General features: G+C 42.3%; 1 protein-coding gene across 1 annotated transcript; it reads right to left on the bottom strand.

The window, feature by feature from the left end:
* Nucleotides 1-597: 597 nt before the first annotated feature.
* Nucleotides 598-11997, bottom strand: LOC122933864 (oocyte zinc finger protein XlCOF7.1-like). The gene is made up of 2 exons (XM_044288948.1): nt 11945-11997; nt 598-2476 (listed from the first exon to the last, which is right to left on the bottom strand). The coding sequence occupies exon 2, from the start codon at nt 2196-2198 to the stop codon at nt 903-905; it is 1296 nt and encodes a 431-aa protein (XP_044144883.1). The 5' UTR covers nt 2199-2476; nt 11945-11997; the 3' UTR covers nt 598-902.
* Nucleotides 11998-12339: the final 342 nt, after the last annotated feature.

Below are 12339 nucleotides of genomic sequence, written 5' to 3'. Positions count from 1 at the left end.
CTAAACACAGAACAGGTGCAGATCTTTCCCTTATACCTTTTGTCTGTGGAGGCTCCAAATCACTGATGGAAATCACTGACCGAACACTGATGTGTGAATGACGCATAAGGCTAATTTCACACTAGAGTTCAGAGACCCGTCAAGCAATTTCGGCAGGAAACAGCCTACAGGAGCGCTCTATAATGGGGACCGGCGGAGGTCCAACCACAAGCTGGCAAATATGCCCAGAATTTGCCGGACAAATACCACTGCGCAGAGTTGTTTCAATTCTCTTCATATTTGCCGGGTTGTGGCTGGACCTCCACTGATCCACATTATGGTTAATGGGACTGACTGGCATTCAGGATTCAGTAAAACTTGTAATTTACACATATTCCTGCTTATTCTGGGCTTTGAAGTCCAGGAGGCGGTCCTATTAGTGATTGACAGCTATCTCGGTATGCACAGTCATGGAAGGAAGGCTGTCTATTACCGATAGGAATGTACATGAATGAAATAAAAGGTTTACTGAATCTTTCCCACAAAATTATAAATCAATCTGCTCAGCTCTTCCTTCTCTATAACATGGCGCCTGCGACCACACTGCATTTTCATGGTGACAGGTTACCTTTTAAAAAAAAAACTCAACAACAATACAAAATCCACAGGGAGTCTTTCCTTTTCCACTATGTCATACGTTTACATACTGTCAATATAGGTTAAACATATTTCTTGCTTTTATTACATTTCCCACATTCCATACAAGAATACAGTATGTTCTCGGTGTGAATTTTTCTAAATTTGATTTCTGGGTAAAACATTTTCCATATAAAGAACATCAAAATGGCTTCTCTACAGTAACTTTTCTAATAATGCAGAAGACTGGCTGCAGAAATAAAACAGTTCTGACATTCTAAACAAGATTACAGCTTCTCTCCTGTGTGAATTTTCTCATGTGTAACAAGACTTGGTTTGTTTGTAAAACATTTCCCACATTCTGAACATGAATACGGCTTCTCTCCTGTGTGAACTCTGATATGTCCAGCAAGATTTGATTTACTTGAACAATATTTCCCACATTCTGGACATGAATACATCCCCTCTCCTTTGTGGTTTTTCTCATGTATAACCCAATTTGCCTTATCTGCAAAACATTTCCCACATTCTGAACATGAATACGGCTTTTCTCCTGTGTGAACTCTCATATGTCTAGCAAGTTGTGATTTACCAGGAACACATTTCCCACAGTCAGAACATGTGTACAGCGTCTCTCCTGTGTGAGTTTTCTGATGTCTAGAAAGACTTGATTTAACTGCAAAGCATTTCCCACATTCTGAACATGAATACGGTTTCTCTCCTGTATGAATTCTCTCATGTGTAACAAGACTTGATTTATTTGCAAAACATTTCCCACATTCTAAACAAAAATACGGTTTCTCTCCTGTATGAATTTTCTCATGTGTAAGAAGACTTGTTTTGTCTGTAAAACATTTGCCACATTCTAAACATGAATACGGCTTCTCTCCTGTGTGACTTCTCTCGTGTCGAAAAAGATTTGATTTATTTGAACAAAATTTCCCACATTCTGAACATGAATACATCCCCTCTCCTTTGTGATTTTTCTCATGTATAACCCAATTTACCTTATCTGCAAAACATTTCCCACATTCTGCACATGAATATGGCCTCTCTCCTGTGTGAACTCTCATATGTCTAGAAAGTTGAGTTTTATCAGGAAAACATTTACCACATTCAGAACATGTGTGTGGCTTTTCTCCTGTGTGAGTTTTCTGATGTGTAGAAAGACTTGATTTAGCTGCAAAATTTTTCCCACATTCTAAACATGAATACGGCTTCTCTCCAGTGTGAGTTCTCTCATGTACAACAAGATATGACTGAGTTTTAAAACGTCTCCCACATAATGAACATGAGTATGGCCTCTCTCCTGTATGAACTCTCTTATGTCTAACAAGTTGTGATTTATGAATAAAACATTTGTCACATTCAGGACATGTGTACGGCTTCTCTCCTGTGTGAGTTCTTTCATGTATAACAAATCGTGATCTATTTGCAAAACATTTCCCACATTCTGAACATGAATATGGCTTCTCACTTGAGTGAATTTTCTCATGGGCAACAAGCCTTGGTTTGTCTGCAAAACGTTTCCCACATTCTGAACAGGAGTACAGTTTTGCTTCTGTGTGAATTCTTCTGTGCATAAGAAGACCTGAGCGGTATGGAAACTGTTTTCCACATTCCCAGCACTGAAAACTTGTTTCCTCTTTCTGATCTGTACTTGTGGCACCAATCTGTAATTGGTCAGGAGAAGGTTCCTCACGCTTCGCCGGATAATATGACAGATCAGTATTATGAAGTCCACGATGTACATTTCTGGTAATGAGGTTTTCTTGTGACGAGAACTGCACGAGATCTTCGTCTTCTACTTTATCATTCTGTGATAACCTGAAGTTTTCTTCAGAGTTCCTACTGAGATTTTCTGTGAGGATGAAAGGGGATATTTGTGAAAAACCAAAGTAGACAGATTTATACCATTCATATTACTCTACAAACACACAGAGGGGTCATTTATCATTCTGAAATGTTTAAATTAGGGATATTTCAGGCACAGATTGCAGCGCAACAGCTAGTTGCGGCGCAATCTGCGACTTCGCCCTGCTCACGCCAGGTTTAGAAAAAGGTCTAAATGTAAGGAAGCTTGAAAGCTGTCTTACATTTAGAACTGGCGCTGGATGCGCCTAAGTTATGGAGAGGGTCATACGACCTCTTTCACACGAGCGTGACAGATTAGGTCCGGATGCGTTCAGTTAAAAACGTTCGATTTTGCTACCAAAATAAGCAAGTTTTGTCTATGATTGCGTTCAGTGTTTGCGTTTTTTTCGCACAGATGACATCCGAATGGCATGCATTTTTAACGCGCGTGAAAAAAAAATGCAACCATCCTCTATAGTCACATGTTCGTTTGAAACACATATAAAACCCCCCAGCTTGCTTTTATGTTTGGGAAAGCTTCATTTTGTGAGGAGTGTTTGCATTTGTTCCTTTGCATGATCTCCGCTTTCCCGTTATCAAATCCTGACCATGTGCTTTTGCACTGGCTGGTGTACCGATGCTTTGGAGAGCGGAGAGAAATGCTTGAGAAGGAACCGCGGAGGAAGAGGATGTGGGTTCATCCTATTATTTCTCAGAGGACTTGCAAAGGTCAGTTTACGAGTCTGTATGCAGACCTATGTGAGCCCCCTGCTAAATTTTATAATTATTGTCGATCACTACTTTTGATCGGCTTTTGGCGGAGTTGAGGCCTGGCTTGACCTTCATGGACACCAACATGCGGCGTAGTGTTCAGCTGAGGAACGGCTAATTATAATTCTGAGGTATGTAAATATTTGTGCACTTATAACCTCCGTAATGTAATTTATTTCCGATATAACCATATTACTTACCCGGTAATTTCCTTTTCATGAATTCTCCATTACGGCATATCATGAGAGAGATGACCCGCCTTCAACCAGGTAGGGACAGGAAGAATAAATATGACCCTCCTCCGGCTCCTCCTCAGTGTCTTTCTTAACCGAGTCTTTTCCTCTTTTTTAATTTTTTATTCATTCATACCAACACATACCTCCACCTATGTACAATCCTATACCTATATATACATTTTTTTGATATTTTATTTATATTAACAAATTTTTTGGGGGGAACCTATGCCGTCATGGAGTATTCATGAAAAGGAAATTACTGGTAAGTAATATGGTTTTTCCCTTTCATCCTCCATGATGGCATACCGTGAGATATAACAAATTAATTCTTATTCAGGGAGGGACTATGGCCTGCAATACCTTCCTACCAAAGGAAAGCTCCTGACTAGCCCTAGTATCTACCCTGTAATGTTTAGTAAACATTTGAGGGCTTGACCACGTTGTTGCCCTACAGATCTGATCTAACGAAGCACTTGCTCTTTTGGCCCAGGATGTTGCGACAGATCTTGTAGAGTGGGCTGTGAAAGACTTTGGTGGAGATACCCCTAAGGACCTATAGGATTTTAATATGGCCATTTTTATTCATCTGGAAAAGGAATTCTTTGTGGCCTTATGTCCTTTATGTGCCCCACTGAATTGTACAAACAAGTAATCAGTTTTCCTAAAATACTTTGTGGTCTCTAGGTAGAACAAGATAGCCCCATGTACGTCCAGTCTGTGAAATCTCTCTTCCCCATCTGATTTTGAACATAAAGATGGAATAATAATTTCCTCCTGTCTGTGGAAATTAGATACAACTTTAGGAAGGAAAGAATTATCCAGTCTAAACACAATCCTGTCTGGGAAAACTATGCAAAATGGTTCCACTATTTTTAGCGCCTGGATCTCGCTTACTCTACGTGCTGAGGTAATTGCTACTAAAAATAGGGTTTTTAAAGAAACATACTTTAGTGAGGCTTCTGAAAGGGGTTCGAAGGGGGGATTTGTCAGACCTGACAGAACTAAATTAAGATTCCAGGGAGGAATTGTAGGTCTTAAGAAGGGTCTTAATCTATCTGCCCCATTCAAAAACCGGATCACCCATAGGTCCACAATTCTTTTATCAAAGACTGAACTTAATGCTGATATACACTCACCTAAAGAATTATTAGGAACACCATACTAATACGGTGTTGGACCCCCTTTTGCCTTCAGAACTGCCTTAATTCTACGAGGCATTGATTCAACAAGGTGCTGATAGCATTCTTTAGAAATGTTGGCCCATATTGATAGGATAGCATCTTGCAGTTGATAGAGATTTGAGGGATGCACATCCAGGGCACGAAGCTCCCGTTCCACCACATCCCAAAGATGCTCTATTGGGTTGAGATCTGGTGACTGTGGGGCCATTTTAGTACAGTGAACTCATTCTCATGTTCAAGAAACCAATTTGAAATGATTCGAGCTTTGTGACATGGTGCATTATCCTGCTGGAAGTAGCCATCAGAGGATGGGTACATGGTGGTCATGAAGGGATGGACATGGTCAGAAACAATGCTCAGGTAGCCCGTGGCATTTAAACGATGGCCAATTGGCACTAAGGGGCCTAAAGTGTGCCCAGAAAACATCCCCCACACCATTACACCACCAGCCTGAACAGTGGTAACAAGGCATGATGGATACATGTTCTCATTCTGTTTACGCCAAATTCGGACTCTACCATTTGAATGTCTCAACAGAAGACTCATCAGACCAGGCAACATTTTTCCAGTCTTCAACAGTCCAATTATGGTGAGCTCGTGCAAATTGTAGCCTCTTTTTCCTATTTGTAGAGGAGATGAGTGGTACCCGGTGGGGTCTTCTGCTGTTGTAGCCCATCCGCCTCAAGGTTGTGCGTGTTGTGGCTTCACAAATGCTTTGCTGCATACCTCGGTTGTAACGAGTGGTTATTTCAGTCAACATTGCTCTTCTATCAGCTTGAATCAGTCGGCCCATTCTCCTCTGACCTCTAGCATCAACAAGGCATTTTCACCCACAGGACGGCCGCATACTGGATGTTTTTCCCTTTTCAGACCATTCTTTGTAAACCCTAGAAATGGTTGTGCGTGAAAATCCCAGTAACTGAGCAGATTGTGAAATACTCAGACCGGCCCGTCTGGCACCAACAACCATGCCACGCTCAAAATTGCTTAAATCACCTTTCTTTCCCATTCTGACATTCAGTTTGGAGTTCAGGAGATTGTCTTGACCAGGACCACAACCTTTGAAGCAACTGTCATGTGATTGGTTGACTAGATAATCGAATTAATGATAAATAGAACAGGTGTTTCTAATAATTCTTTAGGTGAGTGTATGTGCCCTTAAGGTATTTAGACGCAACCCTTTCTCAAATCCTGTTTGCAAGAATCCCAGAATTTCCTGGATGGAAAACCTCTGAGAAGAGTTCCCCCGATTGAGTACACCAACCACAGAACCTTCTCCAGATTTTAGAGTAAATCTTGGAAGTAACTTCTTTCCTGCTAGCTGTCATGGTGTAAATGATGGCGTCCGATAAGCCCTTGGACCTCAATGTTACTCTTTCAAGTTCCAAGCTGCCAGATGTAACCTTTCCAGTTTGGGATGATAGACTGGACCCTGTGACAACAGATCTTGTCTCCAGGGAAGAACCCATAGGCTCTGAATTGACAGAAGCTTCAGCAGAGGGAACCATAGCTTTTTCGTCCACAGAGGGGCTATTAAAATTACATGGGCCTTGTCTAGGGGGATCTTTTTTAGCACCCTGGAAATTAACTGAAGAGGCGGAAAGGCATACAGCAGCTGGGTACTCCACTAGGGGAGTACCCCATAATTCTGTAATCTTGAGAAAAACTTCCTTTTTTAGGCTCCATTCTGTTGACCTCAATGAATTTCTGCTTAAGAAGTCCGTCTTTGTATTTAGGGATTCATTTAGATGTACTGCCGATAGGGATCTTGAGTGAACTTCTGGCCAGGAAAATATTCTCTGTCAATAGACTTAGACCTACACTTCTTGTTCCCCCCTTGATGGTTTAGATAGGCGATTACCGTCGTTTTGTCCATCCTTACTTGAATGTATTTTCCTTCTATGTAATGGGACAATGCCTTTATAGTTTCCCAGACTGCGGACCAATGTCCTTGGAAAGAGAGATGAGAGCAATGCGCTCCCCATCCCCAAAGGCTGTGGTAATAACTCTCAGATGTTTGGGATTCCAAGAAACACCCCTCATCAGATGGTCTGCATTTTTCCACCACTGTAAGGACTGATTCACTCTTAAGGGAATTTGAATTGTCTCCTCTAACGAGTTCCAACACTCTAACACCCATTGCTGGAGAATCCAAGTGTGGAACTGGGCCCATTTTTGTGCTGGGATGCATGAGGATAATGAGCCTAATAGCTTCATAGCCTCCCTGATTGTGCATACTGACTGACTTTGAAATTGTGAGACTTTTTCGCCTATCCCTATCACTTTCTGGGTTGGAAGAAAAGTCTTCGGAAGAGTTGAGTCTAGACAGACCCCTAAAAATATTAAACTCTGGGATGGACAGGGGTTTGATTTTTTCAAGTTTATTATCCAGCCTGTCTGATATAGCGTCTGACAGGTTATGAACAGATTGTTTTCTGGGACTGTTTTTGAGCTTCCTACAATTAACTGATCGTAGTAGGGAATTATTAAAATATTCCTCCTACTATAACATTACTATGGTAAACACCCTCGGAACGGAGGTGATCCCGAAGGGGAGAACTTGAAACTAAAAGACTGCTATGCAGAGACATTTTTGAGCTTTTTCGCATACTGGAATATGGTAATACACATCTTTTAAATCTATTGATGCCAATAAATCTCCTTCTTTTAATAGATTTATGATGGATCTTACGGTTTCCATTTTGAATTTGTCATATTTTATGAATCTGTTCAGGCTCTTTAAGTTTATTATCAGATGGTATCCCCAGTCTGTTTTTTTTTTTACTAACAAGACTGTCGAGTAATAACTCTTTTTTTGTTGTAAAAGAGGAACCCGAGACAATAGCTTTTTGAGCCAACAGATTTTTAAACCCTTCTTCAAATTTTCGTTGTAAAACTGCTGATTTTTGAATTGGGGTTACTCTAAAAACATCCATGGGAGGAGGAAGACAAAAGGAAATATCATAACCTTTGATACAAAATTTAAAACCCAAGGGTTTACGGCAATCTCTTCCCATTCCTTTATGAATTTTTTTGTATCTCTCTCCCACCTGAAGCCTGGTGTCATTGTTTGGAAGATTCAGCATTTTTGGGATTAAACAAGAAGCCTCTGTTTCCGGTCATTTGTTTTTTTCCCCTGGACCACTATCCTTCTCTATTGGATCTTTTGGCCTGGAAGGAACTACCTTTTTTGACTCTCCAAAATGGAAATTTTCCTTTATTTGTATCCATAGGAAATGATTTTTGAGAGTCCGAAGCCTTCTCTAAAATATTTTCTAAATCCTGGCCAAACATCAAGTTCCCATGAAAGGGCAAACTACATAGTTTCATCTTGGAACTGATGTCGCTCATCCAAGATTTTAACCAAAGTGCCCTTCTGGCCACTACCGATAATCCCAAGGTTCTTGCTGCCATTCTGACCAATTCTTCTGTGGAATTGGTCAGGAAGTCGACCGCTTTTAATAAGAGGGGAAAGGAGTCTTTTAGGGAGTCATACATAGCCTCTTCTTTCAGAAGAGATTCCAACTGCGATAACCATCTTTATAGGGATCTAGAAATGGATGTAGCGGCTAGATTTGGTTTGAACAAAGCAGCCTCCCAGGTCTTCTTCAGACTTGACTCAGCTTTCTTGTCCATGGGATCTTTTAGGGACCCCATGTCCTCAAAGGGAAGGACATTTTCCCCGTTGACTAATTTTGATAAGGATACATCTACCTTTGGACAGGACATAAACAACGCCTCATCTTCATCACTAAATGGAAGGTGATGTCTCATAGTATTTGGAATAAATAACTTCCTATCTGGAGTCTTCTATTCCCTTTTAATTAACTCCTGCATATTTTTGTGGACTTGAAAAATTCTTTTTTTCCTTTGTTCTAGTCCACTAAACATCTGATCTTGAACGGACTTCTGGACCTTTTCGTCCGAGAGATTCATGGTCGCCGTGACAGCTTTGGTTAATTCCTTTGTATCTTCAGAAGAGAAGAGAAAACTTTTAAATTCTGAATCAGATCCAGAGGAATCAGAAGAGACAAGATCCTCTGAATCTGAGGACGATGAACCAGAGTAACCTAATTTAGGTTCCCTATGTTTTGACGCAGATGTACGAGGGGTAGGCATAGGATTTTCAGACAGGGCTGCCCGCATTTCTTCCCTGATTACGTCTCTTAATTCCTCTTTAGTAGAAGGAACCAAATCATTTGCCATATTTAAAGTACATTTTCTGCAGAGTTTTTTAGTATATGAATCAGGTAATTTTACTGAACATATAACACATTTCTTAGTCTTTTGACTAGGCTTAGCTATCTGAGCCCCATCCTTATCACTCTACAAGCATACAAGGAGAGATACAAGGGGAATAGCATAAGTAAAAATATACAGAATTTACCCCAAGAGACTTTCAGTAACTTACAATAGTCAGCCTCTAGGAGGTCTCCATTTGGACTGTGCCAGGCTCAGACTTGTTTGGCCGCTTTTACCTCTGACCCCTTTAAATACTCTTACCTGCAGACCTCAGATCAGAGGGCAACATCAGCCTTGATCCTGCGCACCAATTCTAGCTCCGCCCACTTAGCGTGCGTTCTACAGACCAGCAGTACCTCCTGGAACGCACGTGGACTGCACCCAACTTCCGGTGATGTCATCGCAAGCGCCGAAAGTATCTGGCTGTGATGAGGAGCTTGAACATGACCGGAGAGACTCACTGAGTGTCCGATCCACACATGGACCTCCGCGCCCGTCACGCAGAGCGGGAGGTAAGGAGCAGGGATGTCCAATGCTTACCAGCACCTTCCACCAGGGACAGGAAGACACTGAGGAGGAGCCGGAGGAGGCTCAACTTTATTCTTTCTGTCCCTACCTGGTTGGAGACGGGTCATCTCTCTCATGGTATGCCGTCATGGAGGATGAAAGGGAAAATAGATGATTTGATTTTGCATATTAAATAAATATAGTGGATGGTGATAGTGTTTTGAGCGTTCCCTGATCTTTTTTTTTTCACAGATTTTTGGCCACAGTAAATTCTTTTTCCTCGTTACATTTTGAATTTTGAATGGGGACCTCCACAATTGCTGGGATAGTGAGGGCAACCTGTGCCACCATTTGGTTTGCGACTACGAGCTACTGTGCTGCCACAAACAACAAGGCAGCAGTGGTTTCAGATTGCCCAATTCCCCAACTGTATTGGTGCCCTTGACGGGAGCACATACAGGTGAAGAAACCACCAAAGTTAGGGTTCCAATTCTATAATTATTAACAGTTTTTCTCTGTAGTTTTGTTTGCCTTGGCTGACACAAACTACAGGTTTATAATTGTAGATATCAGAGCCTATGGAAGTTCGGCTGATGCTCGCATCTTCCAGGCTTCCAGAATGGGTCGGTGGCTTCAGCCCAACCAACTGGACATTCCCCAGCCAGCTCCTTTTCCTGGCTCCTCTGGCCCACCTGCACCATATGTCATAGTTGGCGATGAGGGGTTTGCCCTATCGCCAAACGTCATGCGTCCTTTCACCAGGCGAGGATTGGATGAGAAAAGGCACATATTCAACTATCAGTTAAGCAGGGCCAGAAGGTTTGTGGAGTGTGCCTTCAGGATCTTAGCCAGCAAATGGCGTATATTTCTTTCATCCATCTAGCTGGCCCCTTAAAATTTTAATCATGTTATTAAAGAGTGTGTAGTCCTCCTGGCGGGCTCGTGAAAGATAGTTGAGCACCCGACTATTCACCTCCACTTCAGCTGATGGCAACGAACATTTCCGACGTGACGGCAGCTGAAGTGAAGAAGCCGACTCCACTGCAGGAGGGATGATGGGCATGGAGATGGTGGAAGGTCCTGCTTGTGAAGGGGGATTCTCTTTCTCAGCTGCGAAAGAATGCAGCTGGGCAGCCTGGTCACTCTCCTCCTCCAGGTTATCCTCCGTTCTTCAATAGAGAAAGCATTAAAAAAAAATGTATAAAAAATTAATAATTTTATTTTGGTCAATCCGAGAATTTCCTATATATTACCAAGCATATATTATTATATATATACTTATGGGCGCAGGTCCATTATGTCACGAAGGAACATTAGTTGTTCTTTAAACATATTGGCCCTTTTTTGTAAGTGGGCCCGACCCACTGCAGCCTTGATTGATCATTTCTTTCTGGAATTGGTCCCGGCAGCTCCTCCATCGATTCTTTACTTCTTCGACTACAAACAATTTCAGAAAACAATTTTTTTCAACATGAAATACGGTATCACTATCATGTGCTAACCTAGGTGTGTCATCAGTAGCATAGCACATTTCAAACAATGTTGTCAGTAGCATAGCACAGGTCAAACAATGTTTTCGTTTAACATGTGCTATGTAATGGAGGACAACGTTAGACATGTGCTATGCTAGTTAACAGAAAATGAATATCACACATGTGTGTATATATATATATATATATGGACAGTGCACTTACCTAAACTCATGCGCTTTTGTTCAGGGGTTTTTGGCCTCACACTTGAGAACACCTCTTGTGTTACTTTCACCCAGGCTGCATCCTTTATGTATCTGTCATGAAGTCCCCCGACCTGGTTTCCCAAAAGTAGGGCCTCTCCTGGACCATCACTATTAGCTTCTCCACATCCATAGGCTTGGTGGGTTGCCTTGGCTTCTTGGCTGTGGCTCAGCAAGGGCAGCAATATGTCCAATAAAGCAGCTCCACACAGGTAGCAGGAGCCAGACACAGAAAATGCTCATTGACTGTGGAATCTACCTTCAACTGTTGCTAAGTAACATGCGTTAAAAACGGAACGCAACGCATTGCATCCGCAGAATATAGAACATGCTGCGATTTTCACGCAACGCAGAAGTTATGCGTAAAAAATAACGCTCATGTACACAGACCCATTGAAATGAATGGGTCAGGATTCAGTGCGGGTGCTATGCGTTCACATCACGCATTGCACCCGCGCAGAAAACTCGCTCGTGTGAAAGGGGCCTAAGGGTTACGAGCCTTAGGGAGCGCTTGCAAGTGCCCTATGAGCTGAAGGGAGGACCCCTGCTGGCAAGAGCATTTTGCAGCTTGCCAGAGGATAGGAGACCATAATCGGAGCAGCCGCAAAGCAGCTTTGCTTGCCCGAGAGAACAGAGAGATGGGAATGCGCCTCAATATAACACTAAGCACTGTCACAACTCCCTCTGCTGCTATGCTACACATAACACAGGGGTTACTGCCCGGAGTGCTACTTTACTGCAGCTCTAAGGTGGAGCCTCACCTGAAGAAACCTCCCAATTCCCTTCCTCCATTCATGATTTCATACCTGTGGTCACATGGACTGGAATGTCCTCCTCCACCTCACTCTTACACGGGGGATCGCCAATCATCCGCTCTTCTTCATCCTCCACTTTAATATCAGTCACATCTTCCCCCTGATTTGTCATCTGTAACAATTCAGGACAATACAGCAGACAGGTGGGAAATCTAACAGATCCACATAAGAGACCCCCACAATCTATGACCCCTCTATGACTGCAGGACCCCCCTATATAGATGTGTATAGGGCTCAGCTCCATCTACCTGATGGTTCTCTGGGAGCTTCTCCACTGGACAGTCCTGGGAATACAGAGGACGGGGACATCTCTCGGGGGGATTTCTTTCTATGAGTCCATCTGTAGGAAACGAACAGGGACAGGAGAGATTATTACATGAGATGAT

This window comes from Bufo gargarizans, chromosome 4 (assembly GCF_014858855.1).
Source record: "Bufo gargarizans isolate SCDJY-AF-19 chromosome 4, ASM1485885v1, whole genome shotgun sequence".
In the NCBI taxonomy this organism is placed as follows: domain Eukaryota; kingdom Metazoa; phylum Chordata; class Amphibia; order Anura; family Bufonidae; genus Bufo; species Bufo gargarizans.
The sequence above is the reverse complement of the archived record's forward strand: the minus strand, read 5'-3'. Positions and strand labels throughout refer to the sequence as shown.

What these genes read in the sequence shown, in the direction of transcription:
- LOC122933864 (XM_044288948.1), bottom strand. Translation starts at nt 2,198, where the DNA reads ATGCACAGAAGAATTCACACAGAAGCAAAACTGTACTCCTGTTCAGAA.